The sequence below is a fragment of the Pristiophorus japonicus genome, chromosome 11 (genome assembly GCF_044704955.1).
Source record: "Pristiophorus japonicus isolate sPriJap1 chromosome 11, sPriJap1.hap1, whole genome shotgun sequence".
NCBI classification, from domain to species: domain Eukaryota; kingdom Metazoa; phylum Chordata; class Chondrichthyes; family Pristiophoridae; genus Pristiophorus; species Pristiophorus japonicus.
Window position 1 is genome coordinate 120670724 of NC_091987.1, and position 26011 is coordinate 120696734.

The 26011-nt window shown below is 43.9% G+C and overlaps 1 protein-coding gene across 1 annotated transcript in view; it reads left to right on the plus strand.

Moving 5' to 3' along the window:
- Positions 1-16353, plus strand: part of nhsa (Nance-Horan syndrome a (congenital cataracts and dental anomalies)) — a 470910-nt gene extending 454557 nt beyond the window's left edge. Inside the window, exons 8-9 of the mRNA XM_070893952.1 lie at positions 679-799; positions 15018-16353. Of these exons, the coding sequence (XP_070750053.1) occupies positions 679-799; positions 15018-15594 (698 nt within the window). The 3' untranslated portion in view covers positions 15595-16353. The remainder of the gene's footprint in view (positions 1-678; positions 800-15017) is intronic.
- The last annotated feature ends 9658 nt before the right edge of the window (positions 16354-26011 follow it).

Sequence of the window (26011 nt, forward strand, 5' to 3'; positions counted from 1 at the left end):
AAGTTTAGGCAGGTTCAGAAAGTCAGCAGTTCTGAATGAATAGGTAGATGACACCTGCTTAACTCAAGTACGACAACCCACTGATGTTTGTGATTATATATCATTATACAAATATAAGTTGTACAGATTGAATTAAGTGAATCTGGTTAGAACTGTTGCTCCCAATGTGAAATAAAACAGCTTAACGATTTGTATTGAGCCTTACCTCATGAAGTGTTTCTCAGAATGCCTTCAGAGATACTGAGGAAATACACCCCTAAAGGACACACATTTTTGGGTTCAGGTCGCAAGGAGTGTACTATTGTTACACTCCCGGTCATAGATACAAGGCAATGTGAGTCAACCTCCATAAAAGGCACTCAAGCTGCTTACAGAAGTGACTGACACCACTCTACCTGAGAATCTATGGCAGACACAAATTTGCAACATCTGCCATTATGATTTTCATCAAATATCAAAACATCTCAACTAATGGGATGGTCTGGATAAGTAATTAGAAATGCTGCATACGCTAGATTTTTAATACAATTTTTTATGGCTCCTATTTAACCATAGTACAATCTCATTAAAGGTGTCCACACCATGAAAGATTCATGCAATTTGTGCAGCCTGCTAAAATAAATGTAATTTTTATAGTAAAATAACTAAGGAAACGCCACTTGTATTTCTCAAATGCAGATGTGGGACAGGGTGAGAGTTATTTGACTTCTCCAGTGGATCTTCAGACTAATGAAGATAATGTATTCGTATCACCAAACAAACTCCGCACAACAGAGGACCTTTTTGCTGTGATTCACAGGTCAGAATCTTTTGAAAATATTTACATATATTTGTCAACAAATTTAACTCAAAAACCAGCAGATGGCCCATGGCATTGCTCGTGTGAGTTGAAGGTTATGTTGTTTCAAGATGGCTGGAAGTGGTGACAGGGTGCATAAATCTGCTGAAAGGATTTGGAAACAAGGTTGTGGGAGATGTGTTCAGAGACACTGAAGGAAATGTTTTTTGATTGATTCTTGAAAATAAAAAAAATGGTTTCTTTACCCACTGCAAGTAAATAAATACATTTTCCCCTTCACGTACCAAGGTTACACATATAAATAAGTCTGTAAAATGGTGAAGGACAGCTATGGGAAAGAAGGTCAATTGAACAACAGCAAGTTGCACTAATGTAGCATCTTTAATGCAGTAAAACATCCCAAGGTGCTTCACAGAAGTGTTACCAAACAAAATTTCAAGGAAGACTCAGAACAATGTGTCAGGGCATGTCAATAGTCCAGTTTGTTTTGAAATTATTTGGATACACAAACTTATAATTATTGTTCTAGCCTAAAAAAAGAGATGGTGCACAGATTAGCAGAGAGAATCATACTGATACCATCCAAAATTCATTCGTGAATCCTTATCGGCTTAAAGCCCTGACCTTCCATTATCTTGGTTCTTGTCAGCCTCTTCAAATCACTTTTGTAATTCTTGTCCTTATCTTTAATTGACTCCGCATTCTTGACCTGACTTATTTCAGAAACACAAAATGTAAGTTTATTCATGCTATTGTGAAATATGTCTTTTGCTTAAAGGTCTTTACTATGTTACAGCACTTATTTTAAACATTTTTATTCCCATGTGCAGTAGCTGGCTGAAGAAAAATCTAGGTGGACACAAACATTTTGAAAACATATTTTGAGTGATTTGATTTGTTCAGTATTGCTTTTTTATTGGTAGATTTTCATCACTGCTTAAGAGTTAGAGTTCCAATTTATTGTTTTATGAATATGGCGTGTGAACAAATAAGGTGGAATAAATTTGCATTTAACAAAATGTAGTGCTGAAAGTGTAATTTCTCAAGTTGACACAGAAAACGTAATGATAAAACATCATGTGGGATGTGTAAACCAGGCGTATTCTTCAGCTCAAAGGGGGGTTGGGAATAATTGCACCAAGGTGTGCAAACATAATACAGTCTCTACTTTAAAACCATACATTATGTCCTTATGTTTATATAATATTTTGACAAAACTTATGCTCATTTGAGAAGCAGAGAAATAGAGTTGGTTGCAACCTAAGAATTTCTCAGCAGGACAGGTTGAGGAGCTGGGAGCTGGAGAGCTGAGGTAGGATAGCACCACTACTGACGAGAGGGTGTAATTACAGTGTGACAAATTACATAGGCAGTTGCCAATATAAATATGGACACTGGAATGTAGGAAATTGAAACAGAAAGTGCGTGCAGACTTACGGTTGTATCTGGATTGGGCCAGTACATTTATTTATTTATACCGGGATCAGAGCAATACATTTATTACTTACATCTGTTGCCAGGACAGTATGTGTATTTATTTATATCAGTGTCAGGACAGTACATTTATTTATTTAAAGCTGGGTCAGGGAAATACATGTATTTATTTATATCTGGGTCAGCTCAGTACATTTCTACCTGGGTCAAGGCAGTATATTTAGACCTAGGTCAGCTCAATAGATATGTGAAGAGAAAAAGATTAGTTCAATAGATGTGTGAAGAGAAAAAGATTAGTAAAGACAAACATAGGTCCCTTGCAGTGGGATTCAGGGGAATTTATGATGGGGAACAAAGAAATGGCAGACCAACTGAACAAATACTTTGGTTCTGTCTTCACGAAGGAAGACACAAATAACCTTCCGGATATAAAAGGGGTCAGAGGGTCTAGTAAGAAGGAGGAACTGAGGGAAATCCTTATTAGTCGCGAAATTGTGTTGGGGAAATTGATGGGATTGAAGGCTGATAAATCCCTAGGGCCTGATGGACTGCATCCCAGAGTACTTAAGGAGGTGGCCTTAGAAATAGCGGATGCATTGACAGCCATTTTCCAACATTCCATAGACTCTGGATCAGATCCTATGGAGGGGAGGGTAGCCAATGTAACCCAGCTTTTAAAAAAAGGAGGGAGAGCGTAAACAGGGAATTATAGACCGGTCAGCCTGACATCGGTAGTGGGTAAAATGATGGAATCAATTATTAAGGATGTCATAGCAGCGCATTTGGAAAGAGGTGACATGATAGGTCCAAGTCAGCATGGATTTGTGAAAGGGAAATCATGCTTGACAAATCTTCTGGAATTTTTTGAGGATGTTTCCAGTAAAGTGGACAAAGGAGAACCAGTTGATGTGGTGTATTTGGACTTTCAGAAGGCTTTTGACAAGGTCCCACACAAGAGATTAATGTGCAAAGTTAAATCACATGGGATTGGGGGTAGTGTGCTGACATGGATTGAGAACTGGTTGGTAGACAAGAAGCAAAGAGTAGGAGTAAATGGGTACTTTTCAGAATGGCAGGCAGTGACTAGTGGGGTACCGCAAGGTTCTGTGCTGGGGCCCCAGCTGTTTACATTGTACATTAATGATTTAGACGAGGGGATTAAATGTAGTATCTCCAAATTTGCGTATGACACTAAGTTGGGTGGCAGTGTGAGCTGTGAGGAGGATGCTATGAGGCTGCAGAGTGACTTGGATAGGTTAGGTGAGTGGGCAAATGCATGGCAGATGAAGTATAATGTTGATAAATGTGAGGTTATCCACTTTGGTGGTAAAAACAGAGAGACAGACTATTATCTGAATGGTGACAGATTAGGAAAAGGGGAGGTGCAACGAGACCTGGGTTTCATGGTACATCAGTCATTGAAGCTTGGCATGTAGGTACAGCAGGCGGTTAAGAAAGCAAATGGCATGTTGGCCTTCATAGCGAAGGGATTTGAGTATAGGGGCAGGGAGGTGTTACTACAGTTGTACAGGGCCTTGGTGAGGCCACACTTGGAGTATTGTGTACAGGACATTCTTGATATTGAGGGAGTGCAGCGAAGGTTCACCAGACTGATTCCCGGGATGGTGGGACTGACATATCAAGAAAGATTGGATCAACTGGGCTTGTATTCACTGGAGTTCAGAAGAATGAGAAGGGATCTCATAGAAACGTTTAAAATTCTGATGGGTTTAGACAGGTTAGATGCAGGAAGAATGTTCCCAATGTTGGGGAAGTCCAGAACAAGGGGTCACAGTCTAAGGATAAGGGGTAAGCCATTTAGGACCGAGATGAGGAGAAACTTCTTCACCCAAAGAGTGGTGAACCTGTGGAATTCTCTACCACAAAAAGTTGTTGAGGCCAATTTACTAAATATATTCAAAAGGGAGTTAGATGTAGTCCTTACTACTAAGGGGATCAAGGGGTATGGCGAGAAAGCAGGAATGGGGTACTGAGGGTGCATGTTCAGCCATGAACTCATTGAATGGCGGTGCAGGCTCGAAGGGCCGAATGGCCTACTCCTGCACCTATTTTCTATGTTTCTATGTTTCTATGTTTCCGGAAGAACTAGGGGACCGAGGGTCTAGTGAGAAGGAGGAACTGAAGGATATCTTTATTAGGCGGGAAATTGTGTTAGGGAATTTAATGTGATTGAAGGCCGATAAATCCTCGGGGCTTGATAGTCTGCATCACAGACTACTTAAGGAAGTGGCCCTAGAAATAGTGGATGCATTGGTGATCATTTTCCAACAGTCTATCGACTCTGGATCAGTTCTATGGACTGGAGGGTAGCTAATGTAATCCCACTTTTTAAAAAGGGAGGGATAGAGAAAGTGGGTAATTATAGATCGTTTAGCCTGGCATCAGTAGTGGGGAAAATGTTGGAATCAATTATTAAGGATGAAATAGCAGTGCATTTGGAAAGCAGTGACAGGATCGGTCCAAGTCATGCTTGATAAATCTTCTGGAATTTTTTGAGGATGTAACTAGTAGAGTGGACAAGGGAGAACCAGTGGATGTGGTGTATTTGGACTTTCAAAAGGCTTTTGACAAGGTCCCACACAAGAGATTGGTGTGCAAAATCAAATCACATGGTATTGGGGGTAATATGCTGATGTGGATAGAGAACTGGTTGGCAGACAGGAAGCAGAGAGTTGGGATAAACGGGTCCTTTTCAGAATGGCAGGCAGATTAGTGGAGTGCAGCAGGGCTCAGTGCTGGAACCCCAGCTCTTTACAATATACATCAATGATTTAGATGAAGGAATTGAGCGTAATATCTCCAAGTTTGTAGATGACACTAAGCTGGGTGGCGGTGTGAGCTATGAGGGGGACGCTAAGAGACTGCAGAGTGACTTGGACAGGTTAAGTGAGTGGGCAAATGCATGGCAGATGCAGTATAAGGTTATCCACTGTGCGGGCAAAAACGCGAAGGCAGAATATTATCTGAATGGCGGCAGATTAGGAAAAGGGGAGGTGCAATGAGACCTGGGTGTCATGGTTCATCAATCATTGAAAGTTGGCATGCAGGTACAGCAGGCGGTGAAGAAGGCAAATGGTATGTTGGCCTTCATAGCTAGTGGATTTGAGTACAGGAGCAGGAAGGTCTTACTGCAGTTGTACAGGGCCTTAGTGAGGCCTCACCTGGAATATTGTGTTCAGTTTTGGTTTCCTAATCTGAGGGAGTGCAGCGAAGGTTCACCAGACTGATTCCAGGGATGGCTGGACTGACATATGAGGAGAGACTGGATCAACTGGGCCTTTATACATTGGAGTTTAGAAAGATGAGAGGGGATCTCATAGAAACATATAAGTTTCTGGTGGGACGGGACAGGTTAGATGCGGATAGATTGTTCCCGATGTTGGGGAAGTCCAGACCCAGGGGACACAGTCTTAGGATAAGGGGTAGGCCATTTAAGACTGAGATGAGGAGAAACTTCTTCACTCAGAGAGTTGTTAACCTGTGGAATTCCCTGCTGCAGAGAGTTGTTGATGCCAGTTCATTGGGTATATTCAAGAGGGAGTTAGATATGGCCCTTACCGCTCAGGGGATCAAGGGGTATGGAGAAAAAGCAGGAAAGGGGTACTGAGGGAATGATCAACCATGATCTTATTGAATGGTGGTGCAGGCTCGAAGGGCCGAATGGCCTACTCCTGCACATATTTTCTATGTATCTATGTTAATACTTTTTAAGCTGAGTGCATGGGGCAGAGATACCAGCTGATGAGGCCACTCCAACTTAGCCAGTATGGCAGGAGAGCTGCAGGGTGCGAAGTATCAGCCAAGGTGGCAGTAGAGTGGTTTCAAAGCACAATCAACAGGGAGGTATGTGACTAGGCCCAAATGTGATGTTGTCACGTGTACATATATTTATTAAGTATAAAGAGAACTGAAAACTAATTTAAGTTCAAATAAAATTGCGGTCAGGACCCGGAGGCCTCATCACTGAGTGAAGGGCTGTCCAGGAGGATCAGGCAGGGAACCCCTTATTTTCCTCAGGTGAAGCAGGTGACTGAAAAGAAAAAAGATTAAAAAAAAGAAAATAAATCATTTCAATTTAAGCTGTAAAAAAATTGTAAAACAAAAAGGATAAAATTTAAAAGTAAAACTTCCTTTACCAGAAAACAAGATGGCAGCGATCTGCTCAGTGTCCCTGAAAGACTGCACACAGTGTCACCTGGTGGCCAGAGCACGCAACTGCATGCCACCTCAAAGCACTTTTTTATCGCATATACTTACTAAAAAATAGCAGCAATTGTGTCACGCCAGGCGTTATGCACTATGTGACGGGCAAGTTATGTGAGCTTTAACATTTAAATTACCTGTCACAGTACCCACCTATCAAAGTGCCACATACACAATAGAGGAACAGGATTAAGCCATTCAACCCCTCTGTTTATTTAGATGAGACCAATCAAATTTAGCCAATAGTGCAGGAGCCTGCCCCTCCATTCATTTAGATCAAGGCTGATCTGTACCTCAACTCCATTGGCTGGGAAGCACTTTGGAACATCCTAAGATTGGGAAAAATGTTATATAAACACGTTCTTCTTTTTCATTTTTAAAGACTTTAGAGCTGGATTTTCGGCTCATTTGTATCTCAGTTAGCGCCCCAGTGGGGCGTTAAGTGCTGTTTTTGGGCGTAATGCCGGGCGTCCAGGATTTACCACCGGCCGGTAGATTCGGCTACTAGTTAGAGCCGGCATAAAAACTTGCTGCCCCGTCGTCGATTCTAACCGAGATTATGACGTTAATCGCCATGCAACGCAGCGCTAACGCCCCGGATGGAACATTCGACCCTACACCTCATTTAACGCTCGCCCCAGGAAACACCTGAAAAAAACAGGCGGTCCCAGGGTGCAGCAGGCAGTATTGGCAGCATTTTTAAATGGAGGGATGAGGATCCTACATCGCAGGTCACATTGACTACACCGGTTGCGCACATCATGCTGCGTGAAGCTCCGACTTGCAAACTTCACTTTTATCTGCCATTACAGTGTCCTTACAACTTCAGTGAGAAAATGTAATGGGGGCATTACTAGTTCGTCAGCGTATCATGCTCCATGCTATTGCCTGACAGTGTCAAGCTAGAGGAAGGACTCTTGGCCATGTCGCCCCCACGGATGATGAGAGGCCGAAGACATTCAGGAAGGAAGGCTTAGCCCCCACGGGTTTACAGGTACCAACCCTCAAACCTCCAGCTCTCTGAGGAGCAGTGTGTGAGAAGGCTGCGCTTCCGAAAGGAAGTGCTGACAGAGATATGCCAGCTCCTACAGGCAGACCCATGCCTGCACCACTCTGGAGGCAGCCTTCATTACTCCCCTCAATAAGTTTCCAAATTCAGTGTGGTGCACTGCATGTTGCACAACTTGGTCATCATGAGGGGCCAGTATTTGCCAGTGCAGATTGGATGCCCACCTCAGGAGGAGGAGGATGATGAAGAGGAGCCTAGCGAGGCCTCCATTGGATAGCCACGGGGGAGGCAGCGTGGAGATGCTGCTGGACCAACACTCGCACATCGCCAGCTCATAATGGACCGGCTTTCCTTCCTAAATGGAGGAAACTGAAGGATGGAGCTAATACTGGACACTCTATGTGCCCCATAAAGGCACATCTCCGGTGAACGTTGGAATGATGCACAAGACACCAATAGCAAATGATGCTTCATATATTTTACTGCAACCAAGTCACAAAAACTCCCCCCACCAAAATAAAACCACACAATATACAACGTTACGTTGCAGGACACTAAACAACAATGAAACTTCTTCACTGCTGCACATTTCAGCTCGGACGCACAAATTCCGTTGTGCAACGCCTGAGTTAACGCCAATGCTCCTCCAACTTACATTTTTGCCGAAACTTTTAGTCACGTGCACTAACTATTTCAGGTGCTATCTTTAACGCCCCAACATCGCAAAAGCCCAAAATCCAGCACTTTTTGCCTGTATTTTGTCTTTTTTGTGCCTGTTTCCCCCATGTGTTTTTGTATCCTGCAATGTGTGTTTTATCCTTTTGGTGATAATTGGGCGAAGGAGCGAGAGAGATGAACTTGGCAGAAAAAGTTAAGAACATCAAAAAAAAATCTAAATTAATGGGAGGAGAGCCTGCTAATTGTAAAAAAGATAAAGCTGTAGGAGAAAGGTGAATGAAAAACAAATAAATTGGATTAAAAGTGGAACTAATAATGGCCCGAACAGAGTTCAGGATGAGGCAGGAAACAGCTGAGTGAGGCATAGGAAAATGTTGCAAACAGCTCACAAATGATGGAGAAATTGTGAGGCAAAGGAGAAGGCCATGAACAGCTGAGTTGGGCACAGGAGAAGGATGGTGGAATAGATGACCAAGAGATTGCAGGACATATAACAGTTCAAATGGTCAAGTGGGGCACAGGAGAAGGCCAAGACTGGCAGCAAACACAGTCTGAGGTAGAGACCGAGGAGCAGGTGAAGAAATAGGGCTGGAGATTGAAGAAGCAATGAGGGGGAAAACTGGGAGAAATGGAGAGGGGCACAGTGCGAGTGGCAATGGGAGGCTTGCAACTATACTATGTCAAGGAAATGTTTACGAGGAAATTCCCATTATAAGTGTTTACATAGGAAGTTTCAATGTTAAATTGACTTAAAAACTGTGAAAACAGGAAAAAAAGGTTTGTTGGCAGGAAGTGCATGCATACACAAGATCTTTAATATATACAGTTGGGTGTCCCGAATCCAGCAACCTCGGGACCGAGGCCAAGCCAGTTTTCTGTTTTTCCAGACTTCGGAACGTGTTTCTGATGTCCGAAATCTGGAAACACTCGAGCCCAGGTTCGGGTATTTCCAGATTTCGGAACGTTTGAAAGGTGGCGGTGTTGCTCTCTGAGGAGCTGTTCAGGTCGCCAGTCCCGTCCAGGAGGTCGTCGGGCGGGCCCAGCCGCCGTGGAGCTGTTTGGGAAGGGCCCAGCCGTCGTGGAGCTGTTTGGGCAGGGCCCAGCCGCCGTGGAGCTGTTTGGGCAGGGCCCAGCCGCCGAGGAGTTGATCGGGCGGGCCCAGCCGCCGAGGAATTGATTGGGCAGGGCCGAGCCGCCGAGGAATTGATTGGGCAGGGCCCAGCCGCCGAGGAATTGATTGGGCGGGTCCCGCCGCCGAGGAAGTGTTCAAGCCGGCGGGCCCCGTCGCAGAGGAGGTATTGGGGCGGGCCAGTGACGAGGCCCCGAGGTAAGGGCAGCAGCGGCGAGTGGGGTAAGGTCAGCGACTGCAATGTGAGGCCCGAGGTCGGGCAGCGGTGGGGCCCGAGGTCGACGGGTCCGGATTCCGGAACATTTTATGGATTCCGGACGACCCTGCCACCAATCGGTCCGGAGTCCGGAACATTCTGAAACTCCGGATTCTGGACGCTCAACCTATATATATAGATATAATAGATGGGTTCAGAATTACATTTCTCCTACATTCTTTCTTGGAAATGTTGGGGTTGTTCTCCTTAGATTAGAGAAGATTGAGAGGAGATTTGATTGAGGTGTTCAAAATCACGAGGGGTCTGGACAGAGTAGATAGAGAGAAACTGTTCCCATTTGCAGAAAGGTCGAGAACCAGAGGACACAGATTTAAGGTGATTGGCAAAAGAACCAAAGGCAACATAAGAAAAAACTTTTTTATGCAGTAAGTGGTTAGGATCTGGAATGCACTGCCTGAAAGGGTGGTGGGGGCAGTCTCAATCACTGCTTTCAAAAGGGAGTTGGATAAGTAACTGAAAGAAAGAAATTTGCAGGGCTAGGGGGACAGGGCGGGGGAGTGGGACTAGCTGAATTGCTCTTGTAGAGAGCTGGCACAGGCTCGACGGGCCGAATGGCCTTCTTCCGTGCTGTGACCATTCTATGATTCTATGCTGTTAAAAGCATTACACAAGATAATGAAGTCACCTTTCCTTTGGTCTAAACCAAGCTGTGTAGCATCAGATAACTAAATTGTACATTACTGATTCCTGAGTATTGCCGAAGAATATGAGGGATGCACAAGGATATTGAGGTGGTCTTCTTCAAGAATTTCTCTGCGCAGGAGTTTTAATGTGATGTAGCATAAATGGGTCTCCTCAACACCTTCAATTACTTTGGAAATTGAAGTGGTCATTGTGGTCCTCTCGATTAACCTTTGAGCGTAGGTTGAATGTCTCGAGCATTGGAATTTAAAAGTGTGAAATTTATGCTTCAGTTGCACAGAGCCTTGGTCAGATCCGATTTGGAGTACTGTGTTCAATTTTGGGCAGCAAACCTCGGGAAAGATGCATTGGCCTTGTAGGGTGTGTAGTACAGACTCACCAGAATGTTACCAGGGCTTAAAGGGTTAAATTATGAGGACAGGTTACATAAATATACACAGCCATGAACTCATTGAATGGCGGTGCAGGCTAGAAGGGCCGAATGGCCTACTCCTGCACCTATTTTCTATGTTTCTATGTTTCTATAAACTCGGCTTGTATTCCCTTTAATTTAGAAGGTTGAGAGATGATCTAATTGAGGTGTTGAAAATGACAAAGGGATTCAACAGCATAGATACAGAGAAACTATTTCCTCTGGTGGGGAATCCAGAATAGGGAAGCATAATCTCAAAATTAGAGCCAGGCCACTTAAGAGGGAACTCAGGAAGAATATTTTCACACAAAGGGTGGTAACAATCTGGAATTCACTCCCCCAAAATGCTGTGGATGCTGGAACAATTGCAGATTTCAAGACAGATCGATAGATTTTTGTTGGGTAAGGATATCAAGGGACATGAAAGAAAGGCAGGTGTGATATATTTTTACGACATCACGGACAAACACACTTTACAAGTGGCTCTAATACATCATGTGACTTTGTTATACATCAGTAGTTGCATTACCACAGTAGTCCACTAGGTGGAGCAGTTCCATGAGGGGGAGCTCTATATCACAGTGGGTAAATGGAGTTGAGGTACAGATCAGCCATGATCTAATTGAATGGTGGAACAGGCTTGAGGGATCGAATGTCCTACTCCTGTTCCTATGTTCCTAAGTGTTAATGACATAAATTCACTGTTTACAAACAAGATTATGATTTTGTTAACAGAATATGCACAGAGGAATTCCTTATTATTATATGTTAGCAGATTCTGTTGTAAAAGCAAATTGATTTTAGTTAACTATAAAAGCAGTTACTCGAGGGCTGATTCCCCAATTGAGCGCTGCTTGTGAATAGCGGCGCACACAGGTGGCGCAGGTTGGGAAATCACAGGCCTACAGTGCTTGATCCTGGAATTGAAGGCGGAAATCCAACTATGCTTGATAGGCCTGCAGCAGCAGTCATGGCCTCTGGTTTTAGAGCTCTCCAGAAACAGTGCCAATGCACATGGCCCATTCGAAGGAAACCATGTGGCTGGCCAAGTGTTTGCATCCAGACCCCACTCAGGTCCTCCAATCTCAGTGGGGCTGGTCGCAGGACCTAGGGATGACTTCTTGTGGGAATCCCTCCAAATAGGCAACCTCCTGGCCTCGAGGCAGGGAATTGAGATGGGAGGTGCCGTTAGGTCCCTCCTGCTTCATTTGAATAGTACCTCTAGATTGCGCTTGCACTAGGCGCAAGTACTCCACTCCCTGAGGATACCCTGGAAATCCCAGGGCAATACAAAGTGGGCAAGACTCAGTGTCACAGGACTTTGCCCCATTTTCTCTCAGATTTATGCCTTATAACTGATAGTTCCCCAGGTGCAAAGCAGGAGAAAATCTGCCCCAAACTTTAGCTAACTGCATAATAGCAACTGGGGCCTGTGGAAATGCACGTGAGCATTCCTACAATATTACTGTATTTTCCTATCTCCATTATTTTTTTTTACTAAATACTGAGAACACTTGGAACATCAGGAAGATTTTTCAAGAATACTGTTTGGTTTTCATGAGCAACAGTGAATAATGTGCCGGGAACATTATTTAATGAATATAGTGCAGCAGGTCTGAGTATAAGGTCATTAATTTATGTTTGGCAGAAGTATGCAGTGTTTTGTGCAGCAATATGCTTTTTGATAACTACATTAAAATAACAGTTTTACTTACAACCTGCCTTAATTCCTAGCCTTTCTGCACCATCCTTGTCTTAAGTACACAGTATGTTTGCTGTAGTTTACCAGTTGAATCAAATTCCTTGCTATATAATATAGCATTATTGGACAACATTGATGATGAGATCCAACACCGCCTCCAGTGCGCCAGTGCAGCCTTCGGCCGCCTGAGGAAAAGAGTGTTTGAAGACCAGACCCTCAAAACTGTCACCAAGCTCATGGTCTACAGGGCTGTCGTAATACCTGCCCTCCTGTATGGCTCAGAAACATGGACCATGTACAGTAGACACCTCAAGCTGCTGGAGAAATACCACCAATGATGTCTCCGCAAGATCCTACAAATCCCCTGGGAGGACAGACGCACCAATGTTAGCGTCCTCGACCAGGCCAACATCCCCAGTATCGAAGCACTGACCACACTTGATCAGCTCCACTGGGCAGGCCACATAGTTCGCATGCCAGACACGAGACTCCCAAAGCAAGCACTCTACTCGGAACTACTTCACGGCAAACGAACCAAAGGTGGGCAGCGGAAATGTTACAAGGGCACCCTCAAAGCCTCCCTGATAAAGTGCAACATCCCCACTGACACCTGGAAGTCCCTGGCCAAAGCCCGCCCTAAGTGGAGGAAGTGCATCCGGGAGGGCACTGAGCACCTCGAGTCTCGTCACCGAGAGCATGCAGAAATCAAGCACAGGCAGCGGAAAGAGCGTGCGGCAAAAAAGTCCCATCCACCCCTTCCCTCAACGACTACCTGTCCCACCTGTGACAGAGACTATGGTTCATGTATTGGACTGTACAGCCACCTAAGAACTCATGTTAAGAATGGAAGCAAGTCTTCCTTGATTCCGAGGGACTGCCTATGATGATGATTGGATAACACCATCACAGATTGAGCTGGTTTCCCTCGAAACTCTTCCTTTCCTGTGATTCATGCTGGAATACGGTTGTAGTTGCGCAGCAACCCAAGTTGTTGTTCTTCATGTGTGAGTCTAGCCAACGACTTTTGGCAGAAATCACGATCAGTAGACATTAAACCAGACATGTGGATGCCACAGCTGAGAACAGATGGCTCTTGAGGAAAACATTTCAGATTTGCATCTACTTTCTCTCTTTCATTTGAATTACTTATGTCTAGTATAAATAGAATCCCTTGAAGAGATTTGGCTGTGATCTTTATATGGCTCATGGATTACAAGGGTGCATCCATGATCTGGTGCTTCCCGGAGAGTTATGCTCTCAGGCAACGCATCTTGGGAAATTGGGGGAAGCAGCTTGTGATTTTGGGTCCATTATAAAAGGAGGTGCATCGCCCTGTGAACGCTGCTCCCTGCTGGAAACACCGGATTGTGGACTCAACAATAACTTGCATTTAGACAACAGGTGTGTTATCCTCGATGTCCTGGCCAATATTTATCCCTCAATCAACATAACAAAAACAGATTATCTGGTCACATTGCTGTTTGTAGGCGCTTGCTTGTGCACAAATTGGCTGCCACGTTTCCCACATTACAACAGTGACTATACTCCAAAAGTACTTAATTGGCTGTAAAGTGCTTTAAGACGTCTGGTAATTGTGAAAGGCGCTATATAAATCCAAGTCTTTTATAAAATGTCCCAAGGTACTTCACAAATAGGCATAACAAAAAGGGACAAATCACCCTTATCGATTGGATTTCAAATTTGCTCCTTATGTGTTACTGATAAACACAATGGTATCCTTTCAAATATTTAACACTTATATATCCATTTCAGAACTATCTTACCCTCTCCTTTAGGTCCCTCCCTCGCTACATTGAAAGAAAGGCTTGCATTTATATCGTGTCTTTCGACCGGACGTCCCAAAACACTTTACAGCTAATAAAGAACTTTTGAAGTGTAGTCACTCACTGTTGCAATGTAGGGAACATGGCAGTCGATTTGCTCACAGCAAGCTCCCACCAACAGCAATGACCAGATAATCTGTTTTGATGATGTTGGTTATTGGATAAATATTGGCCGGGACACTTGAGAGAACTCTCTTCATCTTTGAAATAGTGCCTTGGGAACTTTTACGTCCACTTGAGAGGGCAGACAGCAACTCTGACAGTGCAGCACTCCCTCAGTACTGCACGGAAGTATCAGCCTAAATTATGGGGTCAAGTCTGTAAAGTAGGGCTTGACCCCACAACCTTTTGACTCAGAGCCACAGCTGACTCATTGCTGAGGTGTTGGGCAGACTCCTGCTCCCAGCTTTGTAATTGATAACATGGATGTGGGAAAAGCCATGAATTCCACCTTGTACCACTCAGTAGTGAATTGCATTTGTAAACTAGCCATCTGCCCCACCTGCCCTTTTCCAAGTAGGGTTGCCAACCCTCCAGGATTGTCCCAGAGTCTCCAGGAATGAAAGATTAATCTCCTGGGGACCGCTGCAAGCAACCCAGGAGTATCAGAGGAGTATCAAAATTTGTTTAATTTGTTTATTAAATTATAAAATATTGCAGATGGGGAAAAAAGGCTGTTTGACTGGGCGGTGGGTTTGGAGGTGGGAGGTCATGTGATGAAACCTCCAGGAATATATCCAACCAGAGTTGGTAACCCTGTTTCCCAGTCGTTACAAAATCGTGTAACAGCACATCCATTTTAGCCAATGACTTGCAATACAGTTGAAGAATGATGTTAGAATGTTATCTATTTTCTTTTCCTTCCAGGTCAAAGAGGAAACTCCTGGGAAGAAAAGATTCCGATGAAGGGCCGAATGTAAACAAACCCAGATCATCCCCTGGCAGCTCCCCCGGGACTCCTCCGGCTGTTCAGAAACAGCCTGGCCCTATTTATAGGAGTGTCCGCAAATCGAACACCTCCCACGAAGAGTTCAAACTACTACTGCTGAAAAAGGGCAGCCGGTCGGACTCCAGCTATCGACTGTCTGCAACCGAAATATTGAAAAGTGCGAGTCCAGTATCTCCCAAGTCCCCAGGAGACATTTCCCCAGACCAGGTTAAAGACTCTGAGGACACCTCCCCCTTCCCTTCTGGATGTGAAATGCAGTCGCCCATTTCACCGTACTCCCCGAGGTTCAGTACAGAAGGAATCTCCTCCAGGAGCTTCTCCGCCTCACTATCTTCCCGACCGAGTCGATCGCGAGCCCCACCAGCAGCGGGCAGCAGTCGCTACAGTGTCCGCAGTCGCCTTCACAGCGCACCAATGCAGGTCATCTCCGAGGGGGAAGCAGAAAACTCGGATGGAAGCCCACATGATGATCGGACCTCGCAGGGCACACAATAACTGTCTGGGGAGGCAACACTTGTAAAACAAACATAAACGTGCATGTGGTTTAGTTTAGCAATGTTTATACTGAAAGGTTTATCAAAAGCAGGGCAGGTCTTAAACAATTAAAAAAAACAGATTGCTGCCCAAGGTATTAACAAAAAAAACTACTGAAGTACTAGATCCCGTAAATGTTTCTCCAAAACTGCTAGAGATTTGATCCTTTTAGCATACACAAACTTTGATTAAATAAGCTACTTTTTGGAATGTAACCAGAGTAAACCATGAAACGAGAGATTTTTGACTCCTTAATGAAAGAAAATCAAAGGCTGTGTTTAATGAATTTGGGCAAATACTCTGTTTATGGCTCGAAGATGAATTTTGCAAAGTTGTATGCATGGTTGTTCCTTTTCGTGTGCTATTAGGGAGTGCCATTTCCTGGAATGATCACACCGCTGCTGAAGCAATGGGGCAGTTGTGAGAAACGTACAGTGCAGTTCTTGGTATTGAAAGATGATTTTTTAAATAAGAAATGAAATATCTATGATATGCACAGCACAGACTTTGAAACTAATGTAAATACCATAATTTTTAGTCAATTTCAAAAATGTATTAATCCTTTGAGCAATACACACTCTTTGTAATTTGCACCATCAGAGCATTCTGGGAAAGAAATAGTACTGTACCTTAAAGACTAAAGCAATGATGGGTGAGGCAAAAAAAGAGCAAATTAATTTTTTTCAAAATTCATATTTTTCAAAATTGAATTTTGTGAATACGGTCTTAACTCTAGATCATAATACAATCCAGATATTATTCCTTATAATGACCACCTTGAGTTTGTGGCTTCTTGTCATCGACAAATCATAATTGAGATACCTGGCATGATAATTAGTTTGAAAGAAAAATAACTTTTATGTCCTCATAAGATCGGCAGGGGGCTTTATATATACATGGATGTATAAATATAATTGGTCCAGTTCAAAGAGTTTAAAATTATACATTTGTTCAAGCAGTCTTCCACTACAGCTTAGACCTTAATTAACTTCTATTGTTTACAGAAGAGGTAGGATTACACTCAAAGGATTAATACTGTACTACCTAATCATGAACATGTGTTTTTCTAAAAAACTTACTAAAGATCATTATATTGTACAAACATAAAAAAGAAACCTAAGCAAATGATTATTTTTGTGATTAAAGTTGAATTAGGTGTGTAGACACCAAGAATTGCATGTTTGCAAAAATGCCATCATTTAAAACATATATAAGCATTTTCAGAACCACAATGTGGGTGGGTGGGGGGGTGAGAAAAACAGTGAGCCTTTTTAACAAGGGTATGGTATACTTTTTAAGATACTTTACCATAGTATTGTAAATGGTGTGTGAACTACAAGTGTATAATGCACAGATGTTAATAACATGGGATTAACTGAAAAGACAAAAAAAGTTTTCTGTAGTTTTAAGTTCTTCAATAAAAAAGGGTGAGAAGAGCAGTAAGTGCATGGGGGCAATTTTAACCTAAGTCACTTATGTTGGGTTATATTGGGCGAGGTGTAAAATCAGCGTTCCACCCGATTCTGTGGGTTTCCCGCCTGGCGAGTTAGCTTAAAATTACCCCCCATAGGTTTGGGAAGGAATTGGTGACGGTGTAAACTCAAAGAATGGATAAGATAGAGGAGCCATTTCATGTGTATTGAAAATGTAATATTCAAAATGTGAGAAGAGATGAATAATCGTTAGAGATGAATGATATGCGAATGGGTAAGAAAATGGGATATTTTTAAAGTGCAGATTGATCCAGAGATGTTCAGTAAGGAAATTTTGCCAAGAAGACTGTAATCCCACTTTGACAATGGAAGCTGAAGAAATGCAGAAAGCAGTGTAGATACTGAAATATCTACACTGAAGACTGAGAACAGTCCAACTTTAGGAAAGGGTAGTGATAAAGCTATAAACACTATTTGCGCAAAAACAACTGGAAGTATATTTAGCACCACAAGTTGATTCTCCTTGGTTAGATGAACTATGTAACATAGAACAAAGCACTGTTGATCTGTTTACTTGAGTGTTTACTCATCAGCCTTGGTCAACTTCAGTTAGAAGGAAATGACAGTTACAAAAGTCACAGCTATCATATCTGGCCAGATCAAGACTCCAACAAAAGCAACAATCACATGAGAAACAGATAACAGCAAAAACTGCAAATGATGGAATTGGAGAAGAGGAACTGAAAGTGTTGGAAATGCACAGCAAGACCGATCAGCATTTGATAAGACGTTAGCATTTCAAGAGAGATCCTCTGGTAAAGAAGGGTCCTCGCCGAAACTGTTAACCTTGTTTTTTCAGATGCCGATGAACCTGAAGTATATGAAAAACTTGGAGGCTAGTCGAATATCTTACATTATTAGCATTTTCTGCTTACTGATAAGATTGCTTCTGTGATATCAGATATTTAATTCCTGTTTGTCAAACCTACATTATTTGAAACAATCCGAGTTTTATGAATGAGCACATTTTCTTGTGTAATATGAGTGCTTTGTACCACTGCAGGCAGATATGAATTAAGCAACACATACAGGTTTTCAGGTACTTAGCGTGCAAAGCACTCAATGAAAAACGGAGCGTGTTCTTCAGCAAAAGAATATATATCAACTGGCAAGCAGTTACAATATCAGCAGCCTAGTGCCATATCTTTTTCCCCCTAGAACATGTGGCTACATGAAGATATTTAGAAACGAAGAAAAGATTCTTCTGGACAATTCACTTGTTAAAATATATGATGCATAGTTACGAGAGATACTGCTTAGTTTTTTTAAAGCACTCACACAAATACTGAATGCTCTGACAGCACTGCCATCTTTGAATAAGGTGAACTAATTATATTGTACAAATTACCTTTGTGAATCATCATTCCAATATGTGTGTTCTGTTGTTTGCACTGAAGTGTAAGACAGTGAGTGTTTGAAGTTCTGCAGCTACTTTCTTATAGCATCTGATGATTCCTAATTTATATAGGCTTTCTTTCTGTTTATTTGGCATATATAAGACAACTACAAGGTTCTGCACAGTTTAAATAAAAATGTATACGGTCTCTTAAAGAATTATGCCTAGGGTTTTGCCAAAGGTTGAATGAATGCATCTTAACTGCATAGTTGGCAGAGTTACAAAATATTGGTTTTGGTTTATTGTATAAAAATAAATATAAGAGAAGGTTACAGTGTAACTGTATTGGTACTAGAACCAGTTCAATCTGGAAGACAAGAATGGTTTATGGATTTGCAGCCATTTTATAATTTTTTTGTAATATTTGTAAATATGGACTTTTTAAAATGCCGAGATGCTTTTTTGTAAAATGTTTTCAAAGTTTACAATTAATTTCTAAGCCTTTGTATATTTTAGAGCTGTGCAACACTTTTAAGTCTTGTATTTATTTTTAGTAAAAATTGTGAAACTTTCCCTGTGAATTCTCCCTAAGTACAGTACATTTGGCCAGTCAAGTCTGGCTGCTTTGACAGTGTGCATAGAGCCTGACAATAAATGTGACTGCATTGGATCGGCAGAAAAAGAACTATTTTTTCCAATGGTTCAACTCTTTTACACTTACCTCTGTGCATTCAGAAGGATCCACAAGGAGGCATAATATATTCTTTGCATCAGTTATACACACAGTCCATGAAGTTACTCTGTTAGCTCAAATGTCATGTGAGCAAACATTGATTTGAAATATCATTCCATTTGAGCGAGGATTTACAACATGTCCTTATTATATTTCAGGCACTTGACTGTGATAACTATGCTCAAGCAAAAAGGCCATTGAAAAGTTTTATTTGACAGGAAGATTCCAATTTGGATCCCTGGTCTGGGCAACATTAACTGGTCTCAGTTGGAGCAGCAATGAGTGTTCTTAGTCTCAGGGAGGTGAAGAACACAGCCCAAGTTCTCACTCCTGATTACTCTTTGTGTTCCTTTCTGGAATGTGCACATGTGTGGACACCAGATCAAGATAGGATTGGCTGTGACACTTCCATGGTGACATGCCCTACCCACATTCACTGTCTGGCTGCATAGTTGAAGAAAAGCCATTTGGGCCAGCATCCATAGAACCATAGCCAAAGCAATAGTCTTTAAGAGGGAAAATGGAAAATTAAATTTTTTTTTAATGGGTTAATGTGCACCCAACCAGCTGATTTGGAAGAATTGTATGGTTTGAGGGCACACAAGCATTCTACATCACATCACATTATGAATTGGTATGGATGTAGATTACTGTCCATACTCTTAAGGTCCCGAGCACAGCCAAGCTATTCAGAGGGTAGGTGAGTGGAAGTCAGTCACTTCTACACAGGGAGGGAGAGGAAGCTGCAAGCCCAGTAGGCCTGACTACTGTCATGAACCTTCTGGAGCTGATTCCAGAGCTGCAACGGCAGACATTTGGCAGTAGGTCATTACTGTTGGGCATGGTGAATGAGATGGAATGATATAAAGGAAGGTGAACAATATATAATATAAAATAAAAACAGAAAATGTTGGAAATATTCATCATGTCAGTCAGCGTCTGTGAAGAGAGAAACAGAATTAATGGCCGACATTTTCAGAGATAAGAACATGTGGGTTGGAGGCGTGGGGGGAAGTGCGAGTTGAAAAATGTGAACCCTGACCCCAACCCACCCACTTTCACCTTCACTCAGGCGGGACCAGGGGGGGCCAGGATGCAGCGGGTTGGCAATTTACAGATTATAATAAGGCCTGAAGCCTCTACTTTAACCGTTGACATTCTTGGGTATGAAATATCAATCATGCATGTAGTGAGATTCAGGCGGCCTGGGATCTCGGGGTTCGGGCTTACCGATGGCGGCCGTGGCCTCGGGGAGCAATGCTTATGGGCCAGAAGGAGCAGGAATGCTTCCTGCGCCATCAGCCTGGCCCTCCCCAGGGTTGGGGTTTAGACCTCCCCCCCCCCCCTCAGGATTGGACCCCCTCTGGTCCTAGAACACCCCCCCTCCCCCGATCGCAATCTGGCCCCGGGGTCAGGGAATTCCCCCAACCCCCGAGCATCTTGGACCCAGCACTTACCTGTTGCTGCGGCCTCCTTCTCTGCTTTCCCCGCAGGACTGAAAGCCAGCCTGTCAATCAGGCTGCCTTTTGGGCGGGAACCCGCCCCTGACGTTGCATGCAAGCTCGGGGATCCCGACCTTCCAGGTTTCCCACCATCTCCCGGGACCACCCGCACTGTGCGGTGGGACCCGGCAAAATCCAGACCTTTCATCAGAACAATATATATTTTGAAGTACAAAAAAATAAATTTAAAAAGATAAACTGAATCTCACTACATGCATGATTGATATTTCATACCCAAGAATGGCAATGTGATAATTTATCTGTAATATATGACTTGTAACTAATTGATACCATTGGGAATTACATAAGAACATAAGAATTAGGAACAGGAGTAGGCCATCTAGCCCCTCGAGCCTGCTCCGCCATTCAAAAAGATCATGGCTGATCTGGCCGTGGACTCAGCTCCACTTACCCGCCCGCTCCCCGTAAACCTTAATTCCCTTATTGGTTAAAAGTCTATCTATCTGTGATTTGAATACATTCAATGAGCTAGCCTCAACTGCTTCCTTGGGCAGAGAATTCCACAGATTCACAACCCTCTGGGAGAAGAAATTCCTTCTCAACTCGGTTTTAAATTGGCTCCCCCGTATTTTGAGGTTGTGCCCCCTAGTTCTAGTCTCCCCGACCAATGGAAACAACCTCTCTGCCTCTATCTTGTCTATCCCTTTCATTATTTTAAATGTTTCTATAAGATCACCCCTCATCCTTCTGAACTCCAACGAGTAAAGACCCAGTCTACTCAATCTATCATCATAAGGTAACCCCCTCATCTCCGGAATCAGCCTAGTGAATCGTCTCTGTACACCCTCCAAGACTAGTACATCCTTCCTTAAGTAAGGTGACCAAAACTGCATGCAGTACTCCAGGTTCGGCCTCACCAATACCCTGTACAGTTGCAGCAGGACCTCCCTGCTTTTGTACTCCATCCCTCTCGCAATGAAGGCCAACATTCCATTTGCCTTTCTGATTACCTGCTGCACCTGCAAACTAACTTTTTGGGATTCATGCCTGTTTGTGAACTTGGGGGGTGCCAGGACCGCCCTCCGGGAGCTGCCTGTCTTTTACAGGGAACTCATCAGGGTCTGGAACAAAGTCTCCACCAAGCGCAGCTCTCCGCCGGCTGGAGTGGCGGCCGTCCTGCTGGAACCGCTGCTCGGGAATCCGTATCTCCATGGCCGAGGTTTTATGTGGCGGTCGGAAGAGAGGGCTGTGGCTGGTGAGGTGACCAGGGTCAGGGACCTGCTCGATGGCGGAGGAGCGGGCTGGATGGCGCCAGACACGCTGGCTCGGCGCCTAAATTCTGCCAACGTCCGCCACGCGGCCGATGCCATCGAGTCGCTAAAAACAGCTCTGGGCCCTGACTCCGTTAGGTGCATCGAGGAGGCTCAAGCACGTGGGGAGATCCCGTCAGAACTGACCCCCGTCCGGACGGAATTCCTCATCGGCGCCAAACCCCGGAACCTCCCTCGGGGGCCGGCGCCTCACAACTTGAGCCGCCTCGGGGAAATCCCCTCCGTGCCTTTCAGTTCCGCGCGGAGGGGTTTCCTGTACGGGCTGCTCCTGCACACCCTCAACTTTGCCATCCTCACCGGCCGTCCGGACACGCCATGGCGTACCATCTTGCCGTCCGGAGGAGGCGGGGGTCCCCGATGGAGGGCACTCTACGCAGGGGTCTTCCCACTATTCATCGGGGACTTGGCCTGGAGGGTGGTGCACGGAGCAGTGCCGTGCAACAAATTTTTAAGCCGGTTCACGGACTCCCAGGCCGCCTGCAATTTCTGCGGTCTGGAAGAGTCCGTGTTCCATGTTTTTATGGAATGCACAAGGTTGCAGCCCCTGTTTTATTATTTGAAGGGGCTGCTCCTGAAATTCTGGCTGCACTTCAGTCCCACTCTCCTGATCTTTGGGCACCCTGTGCGGAGGGGAGCGGGTAGGTCCGAAGGCCTCCTCGTAGGACTGCTCCTGGGCACGGCCAAGGGTGCCATCAGCCGGTCCAGGCAGCGGGCGGTCGAGGGGGTCGTTCAACCTGACTGCCTGCCTCTCTTCCGCTCTTACATCCGGTCCAGGGTGTCCTTGGAGATGGAGCACGCGGTGTCCACCGGTACGCTCGCGGCCTTCCGCGAGAGGTGGGCACCGGAGGGACTGGAGTGCATCATCACGCCCGGCAACCAAATTTTAATTTGATTTTACGTTTTTAAGTTTAATTTGTTTTAATTGCCGGTGCTTTTAGTGTCCCCCTTCCCTTTTATAGGGGGCACTGGGGAAAATTGTGATTTTAGTGCCCAAAAAAAAAAAAAAAAGGGCCTTGTAAATGTCTGGAGTGTCACCCAGGTCGGGTGGCACCGTTTAATGTTTTATGTTTTTGCAGGTGAACTCCAAAAAGAGTTTCATGTACAAGGATCCCCAGATCCCTCTGCACCACAGCATGTTGTAATTTCTCCCCATTCAAATAATATTCCCTTTTACTGTTTTTTTTTCCAAAGTGGATGACCTCACATTTTCCAACATTGTATTCCATCTGCCAAACCTTAGCCCATTCGCTTAACCTATCTAAATCTCTTTGCAGCCTCTCTGTGTCCTCGACACAACCCGCTTTCCCACTAATCTTTGTGTCATCTGCAAATTTAGTTACACTACACTCTGTCCCCTCTTCCAGGTCATCTATGTATATTGTAAACAGTTGTGGACCCAACACCGATCCCTGAGGCACACCACTAACCACCGATTTCTAACCCGAAAAGGACCCATTTATCCTGACTCTCTGCTTTCTGTTAGCCAGCCAATTCTCTATCCATGCTAATACATTTCCTCTGACTCCGCGTACCTTTATCTTCTGCAGTAACCTTTTGTGTGGCACCTTATCGAATGCCTTTTGGAAATCTAAATACACCACATCCATCGGTACACCTCTATCCACCATGCTCGTTATATCAAAGAATTCCAGTAAATTAGTTAAACATGGTTTCCCCTTCATGAATTTATGTTGCGTCTGCTTGATTGCACTATTCCTATCTAGATGTCCAGCTATTTCTTCCTTAATGATAGCTTCAAGCATTTTCCCCACTACAGATGTTAAACTAACCAGCCTATAGTTACCTGCCTTTTGTCTGCCCCCATTTTTAAACAGAGGTGTTACATTAGCTGCTTTCCAATCCGCTGGTACCTCCCCACAGTCCAGAGAATTTTGGTAGATTATAACGAATGCATCTGCTATAACTTTTTCATCAGGACCAGAGGACTTGTCTACCTAGAGTCCCGTTAGCCTGTCCAGCACTACCTCCCTAGTGATAGTGATTGTCTCAAGGTCTTCCCTTCCCACATTCCCGTGACCAGCAATTTTTGGCATAGTTTTTGTGTCTTCCACTGTGAAGACCGAAGCAAAATAATTGTTTAAGGTCTCAGCCATTTCCACATTTCCCATTATTAAATCTCCCTTCTCATCTTCGAAGGGACCAACATTTACTTTAGTCACTCTCTTCCATTTTATATATCGGTAAAAGCTTTTACTATCTGTTTTTATGTTTTGCGCAAGTTTACTTTCGTAATCTATCTTTCCTTTCTTTATTGCTTTCTTAGTCATTCTTTGCTGTCGTTTAAAATTTTCCCAATCTTCTAGTTTCCCACTAACCTTAGCCACCTTATACGCATTGGTTTTTAATTTGATACGCTCCTTTATTTCCTTGGTTATCCACTGCTGGTTATCCCTTCTCTTACCGCCCTTCTTTTTCACTGGAATATATTTTTGTTGAGCACTATGAAAGAGCTGCCTGTTGTTTTATACTACTGAACTCACTTGCCTTTTAAATTGTGACCATTTCTGCACACATCTACTCACGCTCCATTAGCCAGATGTTGCACTTTGCACTTGCATGACCTTGGGCTTTCAGTGTGTAGCATAATGTCATGATACAAAACAAAAGTTGAACTCATTGGCAGCCCCAGAACCAACCAAGTTTGTTGCTGTGTGTCTGAATGATACTCAGAAGAAGAATAGCGATACCTGTCACCTTGGGCACATGTGCAATAGGTTAGTCATCACTGCTCTGTATAATATAAGAGGAAGTGTGTAGTTCAGTATCTGTACCAATCACTTGACATGTAATCATTTTTGTCACTAGATAGTTACAGCCAAAATTGTAACACAGTCTTGGGTTTTTGTTGCCATGTTAGAGCACTCTCACAGGACTCGGACTGAAGACTACCGACGTTACAATTAGCAGGAGACCAACTCTGCTGTAAATACTGGATAGATGGAGAGGGACAGGACTACAAACAGTACATCTCGCAGGGAATCATTAAAAAAAACATTTGACGTGTGATGCACCTGCTCCAGGTCCAAAATGTGGTGGTGTGCCTTAATGTCAAGAACGGTAGATTTGTATTCTGAGTTGCAGGTCATAGAATGTCACTGATGGATTCTGCGGGGGTTGTAATCTGCTACCCAATTGAGCTTGGCCATTCAGCTGACAAAGTGATATCTCTGGAAACCCCTTAAACTCAAGCCTCAGACTTCTCAAAGAAGGGCAGGTCTCTAATGGAAAACATTGATAGAAACACAGAAAGCAATTTTCATTTTCTTGTGAGATTTTCCAAGGTCCACTCCTTTTAAGAATTATTTAGCACACCCAGCCAGGATTCGGCAATACACTGGGTTCTGTGTCAGCTGTGACTCAGTGGGTAGCACACTCGCTTCCGAGTCAGCAGGTTGTGGGTTCAAGTCCCACTCTAGAGACCAGAGCACAAAGAAAATCTAGGCTGACACTCCAGTGCAGTGCTGAGGGAGCACTGCATTGTTGGAGGTGCCGTCTTTTGGATGAGACATTAAACCGAGGCCCCGTCTGCTCTCACAGGTAGATGTTAAAGTACTCATGGCACTATTTTGAAGAAGAGCAGAGCAGTTATCTCCGGTGTCCTGGCCAATATTTATCCCTCAATCGACATCACAAAAACAGATTATCTGGTAATTATCACATTGCTGTTTGTGGGAGCTTGCTTGTGCGCAAATTGGCTGCCACATTTCCTATATTACAACAGTGACTACAAAAGTACCCCATTGGCTGTAAAGCGCTTTGAGGTGTCTGGTGGTTGTGAAAGGTACTATATAAATCCAAGTCTTCTTTCTTAGAGCCCACAAGGGCAGTTTTACTGGTGCAGCAGCAAAATTAAATAGCTGCTACCGTGCTTTAAAATGGCATTTACGTTTGCTGCTGGGGAAATTGCACAGCCTGCTTTGGAACAGATGATTGAGGTCAGTGCAAAGGCCCGGGGGGACGGAGAAGAAAGGACTGTCCCCGTCCTATGAATGCCCTGGAGG